Genomic DNA, 25541 nt, shown 5'->3' with positions numbered 1-25541 from the left:
GGTTAAGTACCAAGAAAAATTCCAAAGTATACCGCTTGTAGAGCATGAATGGCTGGGCAACACAGCAATTACACTAGGGTGAACTACGCTAAATACACTGTTGTTATTCTCAAGAGCCATGGAGTCGGTTCCAGCTTATAGTGACCCTGTACAGGATTTCCAAGGAGTGGCCAGTGGGTTTGAACTGCCGGCCTCGTGATTCAAACCAACTTTGTGGTCCAGTGCTTATCCTACAAGCATCACACTGAGGAGAACTAAAATTCAAACTGGAAAACTCTTAATAAGTGTCTAGATATTTCCAAAACAGAATTAATTCTGAAGAATTCTTAAAATATATTTTACCCAGGATGAACTATTAAAATATTTGTAGCAAGGTTTGCTTTGATGGAATGGATTACTGTCAAGTTTTTGAGCCACAATATTTCAGCATTTCTCAAGAACTATTTTATAAAACTCACACACTAGCTAGTCTTATAATAACTATTAGTGTGTACCTAGAGCGGCATAACTCTGTTGACTTCTTAATCTGGCTCTGCTAAGATCATGACTGAATCAATTTCCAACACACTAAGGTCTTAAATGAAAAGTTAGTAGGCAACAGAAGTACTAAATACTAAGAAGCGACTCTACCTTTCATAAACACTGCAACCATGCAACAAAACTGTCATCTAATTCCATCTCGTTTGAACATCTATAGTCATCAATTATCTCCTAAAATGTGCTTTGGCTGGATTTAGAAGCACAGCTTCTTTTTTTAGACATAGTAGCAACACTATTATGAAGATGGTTTACTCAACCATAAAAGATCACAGAGATATACATATGTGTATGTGTTTATAGAACTTTAAATATTTTCTTTGTAACTTATAAATTCAACATCTTGACAGTAATTTAATTATATTAGGAAAATTACTTACTCAAGAAGATCTGGGTCTAGTCCTTCAGATATCATTTTGTTTCTTATTGCCAACACTGGAACACCCTAAGCAAAGGACACAAGAAAATAATTCAATTGTTAAAAATGCCTACTTTATATATTTCCGTATACAACTCCCAAAACAAGACCTCTAGATGCCTCATTATTTGAAACAGTGCTTATTTTGTCTGTATATGTGTGTACAGCGCTTGAGTAATCTAATAAGGTACACATTTTACATTGAATTAAAGGAATTAGTGATATATCCAATACCACATAACTAAAAATTAAATCTTCTGACACCAAAACAAAGAAATCATTGGTAACTCAAAGGACTAAAGTTCTAGCTAGAGTGGTACCCATGAGCACATAACAATATGAATAAACTATTTTAAAAGAAAGATCACAGAGCTTTCTACTCTTAAGTATAGCTCTTTTAAAGAGCTAATGGTCCAATTCTATTTGGACATATTAGGCACAAAAGGTAAAACAGAATTTAAGAACCCTCTTTGTACTATATTACACGTCTTCTCTACACCAATATAAACACTTAGTAATAATAATTCTAGAAGTGTGTAAGTTGCAAAAACACTGAGAACATGTGGATTTCAAAGTTGAGGTTAAGAACATCAAAGCAGCAAGAAAGGTTATATCAGAAATAAATACTTTTCTTGAAAGGAGAACTGATTTCATGAATCAACAAACATTTCTTGAAAGCTAACTTGTAGTGCTCTAGAGGGAGAAAATGCAATCAAGTCTCTGTCTGCTTGTCTACTTCTATCAAGTCTCTTTGTCAACATGTCTACTTCTCACCATCTCCACACAGAGTAAATACAAATTTAAAGGCACTGATTATATCACCTTCAAATGTAAGTGTGGACCACTGTACTTCCCATCGTTCATCCTTTGGGACAGAAGGAGTAAGCTAAGCCAAAGTTCATGTGGGGAGAATGATCAGTCATCTTCCTTATTTATTTGTACACTTTTCCCTTCAGTCCTCCCATGCCACTAACCAGCTGGGACAATCAGTATCGAATTTGAGGACAGAGAAGAGCTTCTTAGAAATTCTGATGTTCCAGTACAGTTTCTCAGAGTCCTACCCTGAAAGTATTCTGGATACTAACTCTGCTATGTTTACTCTGCTTTCATTCACAATTGTTCCTTGTGTTTCCTGGTTTTCGGAATATTACATGGTGGTGGTAGTTGTTAGTTGTTTCTGACCCAAAGTGACTATGTGCACACAACAGAATGAAGTACCCGGTCCTGTGCCATCCTCACAGTTACTGTCATTTTTTAGCCCATTATGGCATCCACTGTGCCAATCTACCTCATTGAGGACCTTCTTTTTTGCTGACTCTCTACTTATCAAGCATGATGCTCTTTTCTAGGAACAGGTCCCGTCTGATAACAGGTCCAAAGCACATGAGACAAAGTCTTTCCATGCTTGATTCTTTACTGATCTTTGTTATTTATTGCCCAGCTATAACAAGTATATGAAACAATTAAAAATACCATGGCTTGGGTCAGGTGCACCAAGTCCTCAGAGTGACTTTTTTTTTTTTTTTTAACACTTTAAAGAGGATCTTTTGCAGCATATGTGTCCAATGGAATGTGTCGTTAGACTTCTCCACTACTGCTTTCATAGGCATTGACTATGGATCCAAGTAAACTGACGAGTTCAACCTTTTCTCCATTTACAATGATGGTGCTTATAGCCTATAGGGTTGTTTGTTGTTAAGTGCTGTCGAGTCAATTCTGACCCATAACGACCCTGTGTAGGGTTTCCAAGGAGCAGCTAGTGAGCTTGAACCACTGACCTTGCAGTTCAAATGACTTTGCAGTCTGACGCATTAGCCCACAGCGCCAGTACATTTATTGTGGTTAGCAGTAAAATCTGACTTCAAAACATCAAAGCTCAATCTTCAACATCACTATGGCAGCACAATACTTTATGGAGAGAAAATAAAACACGATTGGCCCCTGCCCTAAGGGAATGCAGTTTAACAGATGTGTAAACAGATGATGTGACGTCAGCAATAATATTCCTTCTTCCACCTCCTCGTCTGAATCTGACTTGAACTTCTGGCAGTTCCCTGTCAATATACTGTTGAAGCATGGTGTGGTGCTGTCGGTCACTGAGCTAGACTGCAAGGTAAATCTGAACTACAAGGTCAATGGTTCAAGCTCACCAGCTACTCCTTGGAAACCCTATGCAGGATTGCTATGGGTTGGAACCAACTCAAAGGCACTTAACGACAACATACTGTTGAAGCAGATCTTGAATTACCTTGAGCAAAAGTTTACTTGTATGTGATATTAATGATATTGTCTGATGATTTCCACCTTTCGTTAGGTCACCTCTCTTTGGAATGGACACAAATCAGTTGGCCAAGTAGCTGTCTCCCAAATTCCTTGGCAGACTGTTGAAAGATTTCAATCTGTATTCCATCAATTTGGATTCCTGGAGCCTTGTTCTTTGCCAATGCCGTCAGTGCACACCTTGCATTTTTTTCTTCAGCACCATTGGCTCTTGATCATATGCTACCTCTTGAAATGGCTGAACATTAACCATTTCTTTTTGGTACAGTAACTCTGTGTATTCCTTTCGTCTTCTTTTGTTGTGGAATCAGGGTTGGAAGAAGACTCATTAACAACCTATGAAATGCAGATGATACAACATTTCTTGCTGGAAGTGAAAAGGACTTAAAATGCTTACTGATGAAGATCAAAGACCATAGTCTTCCGTATGGGTTGGACCTCAATGTAAAGAAAACAAAAATCCTCACAACTGGACCAATAAAGAACATCATGATAAATGAGAAAGGAATGAGTGGCCAAAGACTTCATTTTGCTTGGATCCACTATCATCACTCATGGAAATTGTTGTTGTTGTTAAGTGCTGTCAAGTCGATTCCAACCCATAGTGACCCTGTATAGAGTTTCCAAGGAGCAGCTGGTGAGCTTGAACTGCTGACCTTGCAGTTCAAATCAAAGGATGTATTGCATTAGGCAAATCTGCTGCCTAAGACTTCTTTAAAGTGTTTAAAAGCAAAGATGTCAGCTTGAGGACTAAAGTGTGTCTGACCCAAGCATGATATTTTCCATAGCCTCATATGCACCTGAAAGTTGGACAATGAGTAAGGAAGACCGTAGAATTGATGCTTTTTAGTTAAGGTGTTGTTATTGTTGTTGTTAAATGCCGTCGAGTCGATTCCGACCCATAGCGACCCTGTATAGGGTTTCCGAGGAGCAGCTGGTGAGATTGAACCACCCACCTTGCAGTTCAAACAGCTTTTCAGTCTGGCGCGTTAACTCACAGTGCCACACGAGGACTCAGTTATGGTGCTGTTGTTGTTGTTGTTGTTAAGTGCCATAGAGTCGGTTCCGACCCATAGCGACCCTGAACAGGGTTTCCGAGGCTGTAAATCTTTACGGGCGCAAAAAGCCTCATCTTTCTCCCGCGGAGCAGCTGGTAGTTTCGAACTGCTGACCTTGCGGTTCACAGCTCGACTCATAACCACTATGCTACCAGAGCTCCTTTACGGTGTAGGTGGAGAATATTAACAATACCACGAGTGCTGGAAGAATAAACAAATCTGTATCAGAAGAAGTACACAACAGGAGTGCGCCTTAGAAGCCAAGAGGGCTAGACTTTGTCTCTCCTAATTTGAACACAGCAGGATGGACTAATCCCTAGAGAAGGACCCCATGCTTGGTAAACTGGAGAGTCAGCTAAGAGGAAGAGGATCCCCAACAAGATGGACTGCCACAGAGGCAGCAGCAATGGGCTACAGCAGGGCAATGACCGTGAGGCTGGAACAGGACCGGGCAGTGTTTGGTTCTGTTGTGCAGAGGGTCACTATGAGTTTGAACCAACTCGATGGCACCTAACAACAACAACAACAAACAGATGATAACAATACAATCATTAAACGAATAATGGGGGCTGGAATTCTGGTGTGGCGTTGTGGATTAATGCGCTGGACTGCAAGGTTGGTTTGAACCGCAAGCTCAGTGGTTCAGCTCACCAGCTGCTCCACGGAAACCTATACAGGGTGGCTATGGGTTGGAACCGACTTGACAGCACTTAACAACAACTACAAATACAAAGGGCTAGAGTCCAGGTAAGGTGCTGTGGGATAATGCACTGGACCAAGAGGTTGGTTTTAACTACAAGGTCAGTGGTTCAAATCCACCTGCCGCTCCTAGGAAGCCCTATACAGGTTCACTATGAGTTGAAACTGACTCAATGGCACTATACAAAGGGCTGGGAGCATAGTGGCTCCATATGATAAGCACTGGACTGCGAACCACAAAGTCTGTGGTTCAATCCTGTCAGGAGCTCTAAAGGAGATAGATGAGGCTTTCTGCTCCTGAAAAGATTTAAAGCCTCGGAAACACTATGTTGTTGTTGTTGTTATGTGCCGTGGAGTCGGTTCTGACTCATAAAGACCCTGTACAGGGTTTCCGAGGTTGCAAATCTTTATGGGAGCAGAAAGCCTCATCTTTCTCCTGCAGAACAGCTGGTAGTTTCGAACTGCTGGCCTTGCAGTTCGCAGCCCCATTCGTAACCACTACACTACCAGAGCTCCTTTCAGAAACACTATAAAGGGTTGCTATTAGCTGAAAGCAACTCGACAACATTTAACAACAGTACACAAAGCACAATGTTAGGCTACAGCAAAGGCAAATTGGGTTTGAGAGCCAAGGAAGAACTGAGCTGAATCTTGAAGATAAGTTTGTATTAAATGAAAAATGCAAAGACTTAAAAATATACACAAGTCTTTAGTTCATCATACATAAGCTTGTCTCACATACATTTCTTTTAAGATCAAGGATATTTCCCCTCCTCAAATAGCTGATTTTATTTGACTAATATTTTATCCCTCAAAAACTGGCATTTAAGTCCCAACAAACATATGTACAAATATGATAGTCAAATGGATTACAAACACAATATAAAAAATATTCAAAGTTAATGACCATATATTACTCAATGAAATGTTACAGATCATGTACAGTGAAGTTAAGATCATTATTAACCATAAGTTTTATCTACTAAGAAAACCTTAATAAAATTGGAAGTCTTATTTACCTTTTTTTTCAGTTACAGAAATTATATTCACAGTTATAGAAGGAGTTAGAAGATGTCTTCTACAATCATAACCTCCTATTATGGCTACAGAGGAGAAAATTGCCATCTTTTTACAGCATGCTAGCTAGACTTCGTCTCTCCTACTTTGGACATGTAGTCCGGAGGAAACAATCGTTGGAGAAGGATGTCATGCTGGGTAGGGTGGAGGGTCAGAGAAAAAGAGGAAGACCTCCAACGAGATGGATCGGCCAGGTGGCATCATTGATGGACTCGGGGGTGGCAGCGGTAGTGAGGTTGGCCCAGGATCGAACATTGTTTCGTTCTGCTGTGCATGGAGTCGCTATGAGTCGGTTCCGACTCGATGGCACCTGACAACAACAACAACAACAGCTAGACTGAAGGAAGTTGCGGAGGTACAGGCTTTCTTTCAAATACCCAGGTTACTCAGAAGACTCTCTTTCATAAGAGCAAAGCAAGGCTGTCATGTGCAGGCCCATTTGTACATTAATCTCCCACATTGTTGTGTTTCATATTGTAAGTCAGTGAACTACCATCTGTAATACTTAGGTAACAATGAATACCTAAACACATCCTTCATATTGTTGTTGTTAATTGTCATTGAGTTGTCTCTGGCTCATGGCAATGCCATGTACAAAGGAAATACTGCCATGCTGACCAGTTCTGCACCATCTTCAGGATCACTGCCAGGCTCAAGTCACAGTATTTTCAGTGCTTTTCAACCTACGAGACTCATCCAGGACTCTATCAGGCAATGCTCTGCTGTGACCCCGAGGGCTTTCCTTGTCCAAAGAGTACAGCCAGGCCTTTCCTTCTAGTCTGTCTTAGTCTGGAAGTGCTTGTTCACCATGGGTGACCCTGCTGGTCTTTGAAATGCTGCCGGCATAGCTCCCAGCATCACAGCACCACTCAAGCCACCACGGTCCAACAAACTGACCAGGTGGCTGGTTGTCCGAAATAGTAGCACGATGCAAATCAACAGCACCATGATACTTCTCCTAACAACTTTGCTCCTTTTTATTCAACAGAAACAAACTTACAGGTGATCTAAACAGCGAACTATGGTAGGTTTGGAAGACAAAGAAGGTAGAAGATAACATTTTTGTTAGTTACCTTACAAGGTAAAAGGACAAATGAAGGGAAAAAAAGCAGTTACTTGCTTAGGGACATACAATATGAACAGAATTCTTATGTTTGAAGTAAACGAAACAGATTATAGAACTAGAACCACTTTAAAAATAGATTACTACGCATTTAAAATTTGTTTAATAATTAATAATAAAATGTATTTAATTTTAATACTAGAGGAGATGCTTGAATGAAAAGGTTGGTCATTTCTCAGGATAATTAAATGCTATTTAACTATTTAGGGTAATAACAAGGAGAAAGCTAGGAGCTAGGCACATTCATTAAAACAAACCCAAAACAGCTGAAGTGCCAAGGAGAAAGAGAAAAAAAAGCAGAGAAAATGTCAGACCACTCCACTTCCATGGGATAAGTTCTTTTCTACAAACTTAACCTTGTGATTTATTTTGACTTTAGCATAATCTACAGGATGTCACTGGAAAGGTTATACAATGAAGTTACAAAACCAAGAAAACAGAAGGGAGGAGAGATGGGGTTTGAAAGTTTCCTAAAATAAAAGCAAAGAATATGTGTGCAGAGTAGGGGTGGAGGTGGGAAGAAACAAGGAAGTTGGTGGAATTAGATAAACTCTGTATTTTAACATTTGAATCATTATAGTACTGTAATAATAGAAGCCTGAATGTATATACTTCCTATTTTGCCTTCATTTCTTGGAACTGCTTACAGCACAAGAGTATAAACATGCCTCAAACAGAAGGTCTTTCCTCACTCCTGTGTATGTATATAAAGGAAACTTTATCCTATCCTATTAGAGTTTACTATTAGCATCATCACCTTAATACCAATCTCATCAAGTGTGATACCAAATGGTAATTTGAACTGTGTTTCAAAGGATGCATTCCAAAGGGATATGCTGTTAAGTTTCCAGTGATGTTGCAAAAAAAAAAAAAAATGTTGTTTTGCTATATTCTTCCTCAGAGGTCAAGGAACAAAGTTTGTTTTACTGAAACTTCAAAAAGAAGTGTCCAATTTCTGATCTCCAAGGGACAAAGCTACTGGTGGTCTATGGAGGACATGAGAGACCTCAAAACTGAAGTCTACTGAACTGTGGGATTTTTTTTGGCATGTGATAATGGTAGTTTGTCCAACATAAGTAAAGAAGAAGAGAGAAGGCAGTCGTAAGTCTGATGTTCCAAAAACTCACGTCTGTATTTGCGTCACTGGAGAAAGTGTGTAAAGAAGCCACACTAATGAAGTTATGATGGTGGCACTCATAGTTAAATACTAGTTTCTTATATCACAAAACCAGCTTAGAGGTCTGCAGACCAGCCAATATTTAAGTTTATTTATTTGTATCAGTAAAAGCCAAGCTACTAAATTCCTTCATCAGTCATATTGAAAAATTTCTAAAGTTTTAGATTAGAAAGAAAAAAACCCCAAAAACATCTCTTACTCAATTTAACAGAGATAAATGACTCTTTAAAAAAAAAAAAAATACTGCTTATATTTTAGAATTTTTCCTCTTAGTGTGTGAACTTGAATTATAACAATTTGTTTATGAAAGACGAAAATACGAGGTTGTTTTCCCCTCCCTGAGCAATGTGAAAGAAAAGATGTATTGAATTGAGAGATGGATCCTTTCTTTGCAGGAAAGGCTGGACAGCTAGGAACTGAAGAGATGTTATGAATTGGAAAAGGCAGCCAGTCCTCTACTCCAACTCTTTTTACTTCAATTTTAATTCGGTGAAATTAATTCAATATCTTTCTTTGAATTTTCAAGTCTTTTCATTTTCAACAGAACTATCTTTAAAATTTCCAGATGAGACATTCTAAATAAAGTTTACTGAACAAATCATAACACAAGAAAACACACACTTGAAGATTATTTTTTCCTTTGTGGAAATTTTCAGCAAAAGGATACAAAATTACTTAGGCAAACCTCTTTGTTGTTGTTAAGTGCCATCGAGACTCATAGTGACATCAGACTCATAGTGACCCTATATAGGGTTTCCAAGAAGAGCTGGTGAGCTTGAACCACGTACCTTGCAGTTCAAATGACTTTGGAGTCTGACGCATTAGCCCACAGCGCCACACTAGGACTCCAGGCAAACCTCTTAATCACTGTAAAATGAATATGGCTGTCTTGATAGCAAATAACAACAATAACATCAAAAAGCAAAACCAATAACTTTATTTGCAATAATGTGCATATTTAAATTTGCTTTGGACATGCTATCAGGAGGTACCAGTCCCTGGAAAAAGACATCATGCTTGGCAAAGTAGACAGTCAGTGAAAGAGGGGAAGACCCCCAACAACATGATATGACACAAATGTTACAAGAATGGCCTCAAGCATAACAACAATTGTGAGGATGGAGCAGGACCAGCAGTGTCTTCTTCTGTTGGGCATAAGGTTATTATCAGTCAGAACCCACTTGATGACACCTAAAAACAGCAACAGAAAATGCTAGACTCTGGCGTTAATTAACTGAATTTATTGCTACCAAAGGTTGTTAACGTGAACCTAAAGCTGTGGATAAAAAGCAGCTCACAAATTTTGACTGAAATGAAACACTATGGTTTCTCTGAGAACTAGTAGTAATTAATTTATTTTACAAAAACTCCCTTGCGAGGTCAGTTTCACAGTGAGAAAGTATGTCATACTGACTGCCATCGAGGCATCTTCTGTAAAAACGAAGGGATAAATACATGTTAAAATGGACACAAATGACACTGATTATGACTAGTGGTCCAGAGGTGGGAAGGCTGTTAACTGTTACTTTAGCCATAAAATACACATGATAGCTCCACAAATGCTTTTTAGGGCTGGGAACTAAAGCTAACCTAAATGCCTACGAACAAAATTAAAGGAATTTATTTTTTAAAACTTTATTGACCTATACTTATGGATGTTGTTGTTGTTGTTAGGTGCCATCGAGTTGGTACTGACCCATAGCGACTCTATGCACAACAGAACAAAACACTGCCCAATCCTGGGCCAACCTCACAATTGTTGCCACGCTTGAGCCCACCGATGCTGCCACTTGGCCAATCCATCTCGCTGGGGGTCTTCCTCTTTTTCTCTGACCCTCCACCTTACCAAACATGATATCCTTCTCCAGCGACTGGTCTCTTCTGACACTATGTCCGAAGTATGAGAGAGAGACAAAGTCTGGCCATCCTGGCCTCCAAGGAGACTCTGGCTGCACTTCTTCCAACACAGATCTATTGGTTCTTTTGGCAGCCATGGAACTTTCAATAGTCTCCTCCAACACCATAACTCAACAGCATCAATGCTTCTACGGTCTTCCTTATTCACTGTCCCACTTTTGCATGCATATGAGGTTATTGAAAATACCATGGCTTGGGTCAGGTGCACCTTAAGAACAAAACTTTAAAAAGGTCTTGTGCAGCACACTTGCCTAATGCAATATGTCCTTTGGTTTCTTGACTGCAAATGTGCTGCACAAGACCTCTTTAAAGTGTTCAAGAGCAAAGATGTCAGTTTTGAGGATTAAAGTGTGCCTGTCCCAAGCCATGGTATTTACAACTGCATCATATGCATGTGAAATAAGACTGTAAAAGAATTGATGCATTTGAATTATGGTTTTGGTGAAGAATATTGAAAGTAATAGGCAGTACCAGGAACAAACAAATCTGTCTTGGGATAAACTAAGTCAGAATGCTTCTTAGAAGCCATGATGGCAAGACTTCTTCTCTCATACTTTGGACATGTTGTCATGAGGAACTAGTCCCTGGAAAAGCGTTATCATCCTGTCTAAAATGGAAAAGCAGCAAAAAAGATGAAGACGTCCAGTGAGATACATTGACATGGTGGCAACAATTATGGGCTCAAATATAACAACTGTGAGGACGGCACAGGACTGGGCACTGTTTCATTCTGTTGTACAAAGGGCTGCTGTGAGTCGAATCTGGTTCTATGGCACCTAACAATAACAACAAAGCTTACTAGTCAGGAGGGTCAGTATGTTCTGTACATGAAAACTTGAGAGAGGACCACTTTTTATGGTACTTGAACTTCACACTGTTCCATGAAGATAAAATCTGCACGTCCAAGACTAGATGTCTTGCACACATAAAACTAGACAAAGTAAATATTGACAAGTGTTTAGTCAATTCATTTTGTCATTTAGCCAACTTTGACAACTGAAAAGGAAGACACCTTTTTTTAACTACAAAAGAAAGTAGCAAAATTTAGGAAAATGGTAGGTTATATGAGTAGTTCCATGAATGTTAATTGTGGATCTAAGCAAAATGAAGTCTTTGACAACTTCAATCTTTACTTTGTTTATCATAATGCTATTTACTGGCACAACTGTGATGATTTTTGTTTTCTTGATATTGAGGTGCAATCCATACTGAAGGCTGAATTCTTTCATCTTCATTAGTACATATTTCAAGTCTCCTTTGCTTTCAGGAAGCAAGGTTGTATCATGTGCATATTGCAGGTTGTTAACGAGTCTTCCTCCAATCCTGATGCCATGTTGTTCTTAATATAATCCAGCTTCTCAAATGATCTGCTCCACATACAAGTTGAATGAGTACGGTGAAAGGATACAACCCTGGTGAATACCTTTAATAATTTTAATCATTCAGTGTCCTCTTGTTCTGTTCAAACAACTGCCTCTTGGTCTATGTACAGATTCCTCATGAGCATAATGAAGTGTTCTGGAATATCCATTCTTTGAAATGTTATCCATAGTTTGTTATGATCCACAAAACTGAATGCCTTTGTATAGTCAAAAAAGCACAAGTAAACATCTTTCCGGCATTCTCTGCTTTCAGCCAAGAGCCATCTGATGTCAGCGATGATATTCCCTGTCCCATGTCCTCTTCTGAATCCAGCTTGAATTTCTAGCATTTCCCTGCAACAATTTAAAAAATCATTTGCAGCAAAATTTTACTTACATGTGATAGGAATTATATTGTTAGATGATTTTTATATTCTGTCCAGTCACATATCTTTGGAATGGTTACTAATATGGATCTCTTCCAATAGGTTGTCCAGGTTGTTGTTGTTGTTAGGTGCCATCGAGTCGGTATCGACCCACAGTGACCTTATGCACAGCAGAATGAAACACTGCCTGATCCTGGGTCAACCTCACTACCGTTGCCATGCTTGAATCCATCGATGCTGCCACTTGGCCAATCCATCTCGCTGGAGGTCTTCCTTTTTTTCTCTGACCCCCTGCCTTATCAAATATGATATCCTTCTCCAGTGACTAGTCCCTCCTGATAATATGTCTTAAGTATGACAGATGAAGTTTGGTCATCTTGGCCTCCAAGGAACACTCTGGCTGTACTTCTTCCAAAACAGATCTATTGGTTCTTTTGGCAGTCCATGACACTTTCAATATTCTCCTCCAACACCATAACTCAAAGGCATCAATTTTTCTACAGTCTTCCTTATTCCCTGTCCAGCTTTTGCATGCATATGAGGTTACTGAAAATATCATGGCTTGAGTTAGGCGCACATTAGTCCTCAAGCTAACATCTTGCTCTTCAACACTTTAAAAAGGTCTTGTGTAGCAGATTTGCCTAATGCAATACATTGTTTGATTTCTTGACTGCTGCTTCCAAGAGTGTTAATAGTTGATCCAAGAAGCTTGCTGTCTCAAATTTCTTGGTGTAGACAAACGAGAACCTCCAGCACTGCACCAGTTTGCTAAATCATTTCAATTTGTATTCTATCAATTCCTGGAATCTTGTTTTTCACTAGAACAGCTTAGACCTTTCCTCAATATATCAGTTCTTGATTATATTGTTATTGTTGTTAGGTGCTATCGAGTAGATTCCGTCTCATAGGGAACCTATGCACAACAGAATGAAACACTGCCTGCTCCTGAGCCAACGTCACTTGATTATATAGTACATCTTAAATTGGTCGAACATCGGCCAATTCTTTTTGGTATAGAGACTGTATATTCCTTCCATCTTTTTCTTTCTTTCTTTGTTCTTTGGAGAGATTTGGTATTTTTTCATTTAGATGGTTTCACTCAAGAATCTCAGTTCACCTAAACATTTTTTTGATGCTTCCTGTGTCTTTCAATATTTTCCCCATAGAGTCCTTCAACTTGAGGCTTTAATTTTTTCTTAAGCTCTAACTTCAGATCTTCGCACATTTCATTATAATACTTTAGTCTATCTTCTCAAGTTGCCCTTTGCAATTTTCATCACTTCTTCCAGTTGCTTTAGTCTCTACCAGAGCAAGTTTCAGAGTCTCTTCTGACATCCGCTCTAGTCTTTTCTTTTTTTCCTGTCTTTTTAATGGCCTTTTACTTTTTACATGATGCTTTTGATGTTATCCCACAAGTCCTTTGGTCTTCAATCACTAGGGTCTAATGCATAACATCTGTTCTTGAGATGGTCTCTAGATTCAGGTAGGATATGTATGTTTGCAGTTGTTTCTTCTCATACTGAGCTATGTCCCATCAGCAAATCAGGGTCCTGATGGCTTTTCTCCATCCATATTATTGTAGTCAACTCTACTTTGAAGAGGCAGTTCTAGAAGCTCAGTGGAAACCTGTCCACCATGGGTAACCCTGCTGGTATGAATATACTGGCGGCAGCGTTCCCAGCATCACAGCAACATATAAGCCACCACAGTATAACAAACTGACAGATGAGTAATGACAGTAAGCTTTAGGTAGTTTTACAAACATAGACTTCCAGCAAGATGGCGGAGTAGGCATATATGCTATACCAACCCTCTACCACAAAGATATGGTATACCAAATGACACAGATACAGGACAACCCTAGAACCCTGAGCCTCAGAGGATAGCTGAAAAGGGGCTTAAATACCTGCTGGGGGGAGAAACTGAGCATGGGTAGTGAAAGGAGACAGACTGGTGAACAGACTGCCACCACCCAGACACAACACAATCACCTTGACCTTTGGGGAACAGGTTTGGACAGACAGACAGATAGAGGTCTGGTAGCACAGATTCACATGGGTGATGGAAAAGGTGGAACTCCTTCTTGCTCCACTGGATAACAGAGGTGAAGCTAGCCTCCTAGATGATGTCTCCCTCATCTACCCCCTAGCACAGACCCTGCTCTATAGGAATTCAGAGCCATGTGGTTTGAGTCAGTGTGAGCCAGGTGCCCACAGAGTTGCCTTGAAACCTGGATTCAGGCAGGCTCTGTGCCATATCTACAGAACCCAGAAAGCCTCCTGGCATGAATTAGACTAGCTGGAATCATCATAATCAGTCATCCTACCCATATAGCTGCCCTCTGCTTCTGACAGACACTGAAACTAGCAACCTGAAGGGCCACTATGAACTACTTCCAGATCTAGTGCCATGAACACAGACAACTATAGGAATTCCATGTAGGTCAGGAAACTCAGATGTCACATCTGTGCCTCCACCCACCTTGAGAGTTCCTTGGCTAGCAGAAGCCCCCAGAATTTCCTCTAGGTCCCACAACTGCACTTTTTTTGTTGTTGATTTTTCCTTTTATTGTTTTTGTTTGCTTATTCTTTCTTCTCCTTCTGTCTCTTTCCCTTCCCATGATTTTTATTATCCCTACTATCCCTGCTTCTGTTTTCTTATTCTTCTGTTTCTCATTTCCTCCCTCTTCCTCCTCTTTTTCTCATCTTGATTTTTCTTTACTACTTTTTAGTCTCTTTCTCTTTTTCTCTTCCCTCTCTCTGAGTTTATTTTTCTTATAAGTGTCCACCTCTCCCCCCTCACCTTTTATTCCTTTCTTATTTTTCTCTGGTACCGCACTATCTTCTTGTCCTTCTTTTCTCATTTTATTTATTATATTCATTTTTCTTCTTGCTGCCCATTTGTGTTTCCTTTTTTGCCTTGATTATATTGTTTTTTACTGTTGTTTGTTTGTTCTGTTTTGCTTTCCTGTACTTTTTTCTACTCTTGCCCTACCTGATGGGAGACAGCAACTATGCCCATACAATTCATCCACAACCATACTCTCTGAAGCTCCACCCACTAGACAAGAGCCAACACTAGCTCCTATACCACCTGATTAATGATAGATAGCAGCCTACACCAGCCAAACTCACCCCAAACTGAGTTGCATGAACGACAAACAGAAAACAGTGAACATGTTCCTATTCGCTAAACACCCACCAGGTAGCAGTTGGTGAGAGCCTAAGAATACACCAACATACAATCATAAACGAAATACAAATATAATGATATCAATGTCTTGGAGACAACAGAAGATTTTAGATCACATGAAGAAACCAGAGGGAGTGACTCAAACAAATGACCAAGATGTAGAGCTAAAAAAGTTTCTGAGGAAGAAAAGGTAATGGAACTACCTATCCAAAGAATGATATTTAAGTACCTTTGACGGATTGACAGAAAGGCCAAGGAAAGTAAGAACACTCCTTATACAGGGCCACTATGCTTCAGAATTGACTCGATGGCACTTTACAACAATAACAATTCTGTGTGGGGAGTAGACTTAGCACTCAACCTCAAGGTCAGTTTGAAGTGTAAGCCTGGTGGTTCAAATTCACCAGCCACTCCTTGGAAACTCATACAGGGTTGTTGAGTGGGAACCAACTCAAGGGCACACAACAACAACATTGTGTTTAGAGTTTGTTCAAGTTCTTAAAGGGCTAGTTCCTCATCTTTCATGCTAGAAAAGTTTTCTTCCAACAAACTCTTAGACAATATTTTTATGGGTTTCTTTGTTTCTTCCTGTTCTGAATTCCCATCACATGTTACTTCTTTTGAGAGTGTAATACATAAATTTTAGGCTTTACTCTGGGTTTTTTTTTTTTTTTTTTTTTCTTCTTTTTTTCCCTGATTGTTCCTTTACCAGATGCATGTTGTTGTTGTTAAGTGTCGTTGAGTTGTTTGGGGCTCATAGCAACCCTTTACACAGTTTCCAAGGAGAAGTTGGTGGGTTTGAATGGCTAAACTTGTGGTTCACAATCCAGTGCTGATCCTACACTGTATTGAGAGATTTTTCTTCAAGCCCAGTAATTTTGCTTTCCACTGATTAAATTCTATTCCTTTGACCTTTCAGTGTATTATATCTGAAGTCTTACGGTAATCTTCTGGTTTTTAATTGTTTTTGTATGGTTCTCATTTCGTCACTTATCTTGTCAGTTTGTTTCCTGGAATTTTCCATAGTTTTATCTAAGTTTTCCTTGATTTCATCTGTAGTTCTTTCTTTCTCATAATTAAATTCCTTATCAGGTAGTCCCAATACCATTTCTTGGGTTATATCTTCTGACTCATTATTTTGATCACTTGCTTGAAGTGTCCGTTTGTGTTGTCTTGTTTCTTTGTGTAAGCTGAAATTGTCTGTTTTCCCCAAAATATGGTATGTGTTGGACCCCAAGGTCAGTGTGAACTGCAAGGTTGGCAGTACAAACCCACCAGCTGCTCGTCGGAAACCCTATACAGGGTCGCTATGAGTCAGAACTGACTCAAAGGCACTTAACAACAACATTTATATTTAGTTGATGACTGTAGATTGATATATTCTCAGGCACTCATCACCTGCCTCCTGGTGGATGTGGTAGAAACCAGAAGTTTGAATGTAGTTAGTTCTCTGCTGTTTGTGTACTGTTGTTTATGGTAGTTTCACAGCCTCCAGAAGCAGGGGCGCTATGCCAGGCAACCAACCCCAAGCAAAGCAGAGGCTGGCAGGAAGGCGGTGCTACTGAAGTGGTAAGAGCGGAGACCAGCCACACCCCCAGCTGTCAGGATGACACAGGAACATGTGAGAATTGCATCCTTTTGTTGCTCACCTCTAGCCATGTGCTGTGTCCACGGGCCGTTTTTGTCAACAGTCAGTCACAAAAGCTCAAGATGGCTGTGCAACACCACACTAGTCCACAGTATGCCTGCTTTTCTTCTCTCTCATTGCTCCTGTTCACCCTCCTCTTAAACTCGGCATACAATCCACTCTTCTGTCCAGCTTTTGACACTCAGGGTTCCAGGATAACGGTTTGTTATCTGCTTCACTTGGTCTGTCCTGACTTTGTTGCAGAGGGTCACCTCAGTGCAGAAGTCGGCTTACTCTGCAATCTTGCCCCAGACTCCAATGCATAGCTTCTTGATGAACATCTTTAATAATCATTTGGAGCCTTTTCATCCTTAGCTAATGAAAGTCCTATTTCCCTAGGCCAACCTCCATTGCTGGCAACAGATGCATCAGAACCACCATAACCAAGGAGATTATTCAATTCATATTTAAACCAGCCAAAGAAAAGAGAACTTTAAAAAAGTCTTAAGTGTCCGAAGAGACTGTTTTGGCAAATGTGTTTTCAAAAAATACAAGTCATTAGCTTCTTAATGTGGAAGTAGGACTTTCCCAATGCACAATTTATTACTGGCAAAGGATTCACCAAACTCTGCCAGTAAAAAGGGGAGAATTGTTGGAAAAGTGATCTATGTACACAATTCCAGTTAAGTTATAAAAGCAATATGTAATTTAGTAAAGGCTTATGCTGCACTATTATGACAACAAACATTAAATCAGAATCAATTATCTGCCACATTTGGAACATACCAGTATTACTCACTGTGTAAAACTTGCTTAAAAAAAAAAAAAAAAAAAAAGCAATCAGATGATATAAGCAGGTGTTCCAAGGATATTCATTAATAATGAGGTCCGAACTTGGAGATCAATAAATAGATCATAAATCTGGAAGGAACTTTTGATTCCATTTTATGGATGAAGGCACAGAGGCCTTGATCTGAACATGATCATACATGGAGTATATAAAAAAAGCTACAAAACTACACTACATTATACTCCAGAAGTATATGGTAAAAATCTGGTGGCCTCCTGGGTGTTCAAATGGCCTCAGAGAGAAACAACTATTTCTGAAATGCTAATCATTCTCGTATCACACAAACCCTTTGCCATCAAGTCAATTCTGACTCATTGCAACCCTATGAGCAAAGAGTAGAACAGCCCCATACGTTTTCAAGGCTGTAAGTTTACAGAAGCATACTGACACATTTTCTTCCATGGAAGAAATGATGGGTTTGAAGCATCATTTTGTTAACAGGCAAGGTTTAAGCATTCTGCCACCAGACTCCTCACAAAGGGTACTAGTAATCCAGGAGTGGTAATAAATAGGTATAGAGTCCACAAAGCTAGGTATTGTTATTTGTGAACTGGTACTGGAGACAACGGAAGGATTCTGTTCAAAGGAGTTTTGAACAGTTTTCTTAAACTCCTTCTCAAAAGCAGATTTACAGATGTGTGGCAAGAAGGACAATGCAGACATAAAAGCAATACATTCCAGGAGATAGCTAGCATCCAAGAAGAGTAAGTTTTCATAACAGCTTAGGGAGAGAGTCACCAAAGATTGTAGTTCATTCTGATATCCTGGAAGGCTAAATGTTTTGTTTTGTTTTGTATTTGGTAAATCTGTGTTTTAATCTACAAGACTTTCTATATCTTCTCTATTTGAAATGAGTCTTCACCATATGCGCAGCTACACCTTTCATGCTTTCTACATACTAGAGAAGTTGAAAGGTCCTGAGAAACATTCCTCTACATTCTGTCTTATTCAACACACTGTCATCAAGTCAATTCTGACTCAAGGCAATCTCATGTAAGGTTTCCAAGACTAGAAATGTTTATGGGAACAGACAGTCTCATCTGTCTTGTGAGAGAGGGTAAAATGTAGGGAATTCTGGAAGGAACCCATGAAAAAAGATTGCAGGTGGGTCAAGGGCTAGTAAGAATCAAGATGCCACTGAGTTAAAGAACGGTACTTTAGAGAACGAGACTCTGGCGTGAGCAGAATGACAGGCATGAGATTCTGCTTATGGAGCAGCCACTCACATGGTCAGAGGCCTGGGGTGGTGCTGCAGGCTACTGCACTAGGTAGGCTGCAAGGTTGGTGTGAACCACAAGGCCAGTGGTTCAAGTTCACCAGCAGCTCCACAGAAACCCTACATGGGGTCACTATGAGTTGGCACTGACTTGAGGGCACTTAACAACAACTCATGTTTATAAATGACAAGAACATAAAGACAATTGAAAATGAAAGAAATTTTGTTATTAGTTCCAAGAGGTAAAAGAGATTGTGGCACTGTTAATTCTCTAGTGACATTATTAGAAACAAACAAACAAAAAACACTTATTTGCCATCATATTGAATGTGAACCCTGTAGAATAGAATGGTCACACAAGCTTTCCAAGGCTGTAATTTTTAAGGGAGCACACCGTCACATATTGCCACCATGCAGCAACTGGTAGGTTCAAATCACTGAGTTTTCAGTTAGCAAACAGGTGCTAACCACCTCCAGGGCTCTTTCCTTTGAGACTATGTTATTGTTGCTATTGTCGCTGTTGTTGTGTGTCGTCAAGTCAGTCTGACTCAACTGTCAGCAACCCTGCATAGGGTTTTCAAGGAGCCGGTGGTGGGTTTGCACGGCCAACCTTGGGGTTAGCAGTCTGCTGGTATTATTATAATGACTTTTCCAGAAAAAAAGTTTTTTTTTTTTTATTGGAACCTACTATCTTCCACTTTGTTAACACAAAAAAATTCCCTAATTTCCTGAATGGAGGTTTCTAAAACCTAAAGGAACCAAGCTGTAACGTACTCAAAATCATATCAAAAGGCAAAGTTAAAGTCATTTGATAAATTATGCTGATATTTGTCTTTACATTAACAACTAAAATTTAAAAATCAACTTCTAAAGTTGTGAAAACTTGGGTATTTTATTAAATATCTACAATCCTGTTGAGGAGGGTAAACACATATTATTGATAAGGCAATTTGTAAAGCATCTGCCTTCTATAAAACTAGCTGGGTTTAGGATAACCCAAAAAAGGCCAAGGCAGACTGTGAAACAGACCATCAGTTGTTCATATGCAAGTTTAGTATGAAGGTGAAGAAACTAAAAAACAAGTCCACAAGACTTGCTGAACATCTCTCACCTGAGTTTACAAATCATCTGAAGGACAGATTTGATGCATTAGACACTAATGATCCCAAACCAGAAGAGTTGTGGGATGACATCAAGAACATTATATAGGAATAAAGCAAAAGGTCACTAAGAAGGCAAGGAAAAAAGAAAAGACCAAAATGAATGTCAGAAGAAACTCTAAAACTTGCTCTCCAGCATAGAGATGCTAAAGCAAATGGAAGAAATGAGGAGGTAAAAGAGCTGAACAGAAAATTTCGAAGGGAAGCTTGAGTAGACGATATCAAAGATTATAATGAAATGTGCAAAGATTTGGAGTTAGAAAACCAAAAGGGAAGAAGACACTTAGCATTTCTCAAGCTGAGAGCATTGAGGAAAAAATCCAAGCCTCAACTTGAAATACTGAAGGATTCTTTGGGCAAAATACTGAATGATACAGAAAGCATCAAAAGAAGAAGTAAGGAAACAAAGAGACATTGTGCCAAAATAAATGATCAATGCTCAACCATTTCAAGAGGGAGCAAATGATCAAAAGCCAATGATACTGAAGGAAGAAGTCTAAGGGACCTGAAAGCATTGGCAAAGAACTAGACACCAGGAACTGATGGAATACAAATTGAAATCTTTCGACAAACTGAGGCAGCACAAGAAATCTGGAAGACAGTTACTTGGCCAACTGATTAGAAGAGATCTATATCTGTGCCCCTTCCAAAGAGAGATGACCCAATGAAATGTGGAAACCACGGAATAATATCACATCAATCAAACTTTTGCTAAAGATAATTTTAAAATGGCTGCAGCAGTACACTGACAGAAAAATGCCACAGGTTCAAGCCAGAGCCACATGAGGATGTGGTGAGGGATATCACTGCTGACATCAAATGGAACTTGACTAACACAGAAAATACCAGAATTTTGTTTACCTGTGCTTTCTCGACTATGCAAAGGCTTTTGACTATTTGGATTATGACAAGTTATAGACAACACTGTAGAGAATGAATATTCTGGGATACTTAATTGCTCATGAGAAACCTATACATAGACCAAAAGGGGTCATTTGAACAAAATAAGGGGACACTGAATGGTTTAAAACCAAGAAAGGTGTGAGCCAGGGTTGTATTCTTTCACCATACTTATTCAATCTGTATAATGAGCAAATAATCCAAAAAGTTGGATTCTATGAAGAAGAACAAGGCATCAAGATTGGGAGAAGAATCATTAACAACCTGTGTGATACAAATGATGCAACCTTGCTTGCTGAAAGCCAAGAGGACTTAAAATACTTATTGATGAAGTTAAAAAACCACAGCCTTTGGTATGGGTTGCACCTCAATGTAAAGAAAACAAAAATCCTCACCACTGGACCAATACACAGCATTCTTATCAATGGAGAAAAGACTGAAGTTGTCGATGACTTTATTTTGCTTGGATCAACCATCAACACTCATGGAAGCAGCAGTCAAGATATCAAATGATGTATTGCATTAGCCAAATCTGCTGCACAAGACCTCTTAAAAGTGTTCAAGACCAAAGGTGTAAGTTTGAGGACTAAAGTGCACCTGACCCAAGCCAAGGTGTAACCCATACCAAAGCTATTTTCAATAGCTTCATCTGCATATGAAAGTTGGACAATGTATAAGGAAGATCACAAAGGAATTAATGCATTTGAGATATGGTGTTGGAGAAGAGTATTAAAGTTATTAACGGACTGCTAGAAGAACAAGCAAATCTTTGTTGGAAGAAATACAACCATAATTCTCCTTAGAAGCCAAGATGGAGAAGCCTTGTCTTTCAAACTTTGGATATATTATCAGGAGGGATCAGTCTTTGGAAAAGTGCATCATGCTCAGTAAAGTGGAGTGACAGGGAAAAAGAGGGACCCCCCCCCCCCAATGAGATGGACTGGCACAATGTAGCAGTTATGGGCTCAAGTGTAGCAGTAACTGTGAGGATGGCGAAGGATTGGGCATTGTTTCTTTCTGTTGTACAGAGTCACTGTGGGTCGGAACTGACTCAATGACATATAACAACAACAACAAATAGGAAGTGGTCAAATTTGTTTTCAATCTATATTCCTCCTGGTTCTCAGTAACATTCAAGGAACTGAGCCATCTTAGCAGAACGAATATCTGATTAAGAGACTGACATGGAAAATAAGAAGGCATACCACCCTGGAAATATATATATATATACAAAGCTACCTAAACTCTCTCCAGATTAATAACAGAAACTGAATAATTCCATGATACAAACTGTGATGGGACTCTAAGGATTCAATGATAAGAGTTCAAAGGAAGATCTAATGAAGGAAAGGCATTTATTAAACCAGGTGTTCTTCAAGTTAAAGTTGCAGCTTTGTAAAAGAATAGCTATAGGAAATGCAACTAGCGGTGTAGATATTGCTTAAGAATAGTAATTTCAGTGATGACTTATGGTATATAATAATTGTATTACTGAAAAATTGCTAAGTGGTTCAGAAGAACAAAAAGATAATGCTCAGCAAGACCCAGAGGTATGATCAAGAGGGTTTTAAACTACAGAAGAGGAACACAGATAAAGTGGATGGAAGGTCAATGAAAGGAGATATTAATGCAAGTATCATGCGCTGGAGGGTCCAGAAGTTGGGGTGATGTAGTGAAAATGGTTATGTTCTTGTTGTTAAATGCCATCAAGTCGGTTCCGACCCATAGCGACCCTGTACAGGGTTTTCAAGACTGTAAATCTTTACGAGAGCAGAAAGCCTCATCTTTCTCCCATGGAGCAGGTGGTAGTTTTGAAATGCTGACCTTAAGGTTTGCAGCCCGATTGGTAACCACTACACTACCAGAGCTGCTTGGAAATGGTTATAGGAACATGTAAAATGAGTAGACTTGTGATATGTAGCAATCAAGAGAAGTGGACTTTAGATTCAGAGGTGGAAAAGCATGGAACTTATATGGGGAAGTTTTGTGGTTTTGTCTGACTGGCGAGTGGAATGCAGGACAGGGAACAGTAGGAAATAAAAGTTGGGTAATAAGATTCTGGGTTACAGGTTGGCATAATAAACTAAAAACAATAAAATCAAATTTAACTTGGATGAACATCCAAGTTTTAGGATGTTGTATAAAGATATTACTCCTTCTTTCTTCTTAAATATCACCCCAAAACAATAAGGTAAAAAGAAACAGAACACAACCTCCAACTTTAATGAGTAAGAGGCATATATGAGCTGTAACACATGAAAATTAAAAGCAGATAGAGGAATGACTGATGATTTAGCATAACAGAGGAAGGCCAAGTCCATGTGCCTGCAGCAGGGGATACCACAAAGAAGCAAGATGATTTGCCTTCCAAGAACCCTGGAAATGCTTAGGAATTAGAAGAGCCAGTACCAAAGGTAGCAGGGAGGCTAAAAACAGGGAAACTGGGTTAAGAACTAAAAAATGTCAGGCAGAAGAAACTGAACCCTTGCTCATACTCAGGGACAATGAGGCAAAAAGATGGGCAGGAACTAAGTGCCAAAAGCTAGAGACGGAGACCTTTAATTTTTAAAGAAAACTAACAATTATTCTTCCTTCAATATTTTAAAATATTGTTATAACATAATTTAAAATACTTTTAAACAGCTCTCAGTTGGAAAAGGGCTTTTATTTTTTTCTCCAAATACATAGGTTCAAACTCCATGTCCCAACCACAGAGATTCCAATTTAGTAGAGTGGAATCTGGATACCCATATTTGACAAAGCTTCTCAGTCTGAAACCAACTGTGATGTTGTTGTCAAGTACCACTGAGCCAGTTCTGACTCATAGTGTAAAAAATCAATCATAAAATGACGTCTGTCATCAGCATCAATGGGCTCAAGCATGGCAACAATTGTGAGGTTGGTCAAGGACTGGGCAGTGTGTTGTTCTGTTGTGCATAGGGTCACTATGAGTCAGTCCCAACTTGATGGCACCTAATAACAACAACAACAATCATCAAAATCATAAGATAAGACAGCATAAAGGAAATATAGGTGTTTTTGTCTGCAAGTCAACATTATGTGCCGGTATTGTTCTAGAGACTAGAAGTAATACAATACACAACCAATTCCTTACCTTTGTGTAGGGGAAGAGACACAAACAAAATATTTATGTCAACTATGTACTGTGTTGGAAGTTGATATGAAGAAAAATACAGCAGGGTAGGAATAAAGGGCCTGTGATCAGAGGATCTTGCAATTCAAAACAGAATGACCGGAGAAGGCTTCACTGAGAAGGTATGATTTGAATTAAGATTTGAAAAGTGACAGAGCAAACCATGAAGAAATGCAGAAAAAGTGTTTCAGGCAGAGAGAAGAGCTAATGCAAAAACTTGAGTCGGGAGACTGTCCGTATATTCAAGGAACATTAAAAACTTCAGTACAGCCTGAGCCAAGTAAGTAAGGATATGAGATTAGAAAATTTGTGTGGTTAGACAGTCAAGTCGGTTTGCACTCCTAGTGACCCTACACACAACAGAACACAACACTGCCTAGTCTTATGCCATCCTTATGAATGCTAAGTTTAAACCCATTGTGTCAATCCATCTCATTGGGGGTCTTCCTCCTTTTCGTTTACCCTCCACTTTACCAAGCATGATGTCCTTCTCTGGGGACTGGTCCCCCCTGAATACATTTTCTAGAACTAAATCATGTAGAGCCTCATGAGTCTCTGAAGGACTTTGGCTTTTATTCCTGTTGAGATGACAAGCCATATGATTAGAAACATAAACATTTAATGGCAATTAAAATGTATACATATGGCAAATAAAGCTGCTGTGAATTACCAAAAACATAAATGTATACATATGTACGTATGTATATCTGATGAATAATGGAACTTATCTAAGTAATTAATAACAACAATAAACATTTGAAGTAGTATCTGGAAACCTTAGCTAGCTAGGTAACCCCAGATAATATTCCATGTAGTATCTTAAATAAGGTGTTTAATGTTTGTAGAATGGATGCAGATTTATAATGAAAACAAGTTTTTTTTTTCCAAGTGGTTGGAAAACTGGAGGTAATGTATTGGGAACATACCAGCTATCCTAAGATACAGTCTTTTATTAAGTATATCAGAGCATCCTTAGAGACAGTAGCAAGTTGATTTCCCTAGTTCATATTTTCTACATGTTAAACAAGAAAGATTAACATAAAAAGCCTTTCAGGGTCACTTATAAAGACTTTCCTCCTTTGTTTATAATTAGAGTCACAGGAGGATTTTGGTCAAACTTCAACTTTCCTCAGTTCTAGCTTTAAAAATTTAAGTCATCATGATTCATATTCAAACAGGCCTATTTTATTCATATTAAAGAGGACGGCACAGAACTGGGTAGTGTTTCCTTCTGTTGTGCATAAGGCTGCTCTGAGTCATAACCGACTTGACGCTATGATTCTCAGTATTATGTAATTATCTTCCATTTTGTGATCTGATGTAATTATTCTATGTGTTGTAAATCTAACCTCTATCATGTTAAAGGGGTCCTGATGTGGTGCCCCGTAGGATAAGCACTGGACTGCTAA

The 25541-nt window shown here is 39.1% G+C and overlaps 1 protein-coding gene across 1 annotated transcript in view; it reads right to left on the bottom strand.

Annotated features, from left to right (window-relative positions):
- Positions 1-25541, bottom strand: part of CCDC53 (coiled-coil domain containing 53) — a 64576-nt gene that overhangs the window by 7603 nt on the left and 31432 nt on the right. The window contains exon 6 of the mRNA XM_006871093.1: positions 918-982. Within this exon, the coding sequence (XP_006871155.1) occupies positions 918-982 (65 nt within the window). The remainder of the gene's footprint in view (positions 1-917; positions 983-25541) is intronic.

The sequence above is a fragment of the Chrysochloris asiatica genome, unplaced genomic scaffold (genome assembly GCF_000296735.1).
Source record: "Chrysochloris asiatica unplaced genomic scaffold, ChrAsi1.0 scaffold00160, whole genome shotgun sequence".
Taxonomy (NCBI): Eukaryota; Metazoa; Chordata; class Mammalia; order Afrosoricida; family Chrysochloridae; genus Chrysochloris; species Chrysochloris asiatica.
This window is presented reverse-complemented; position numbering and strand designations above follow the sequence as displayed.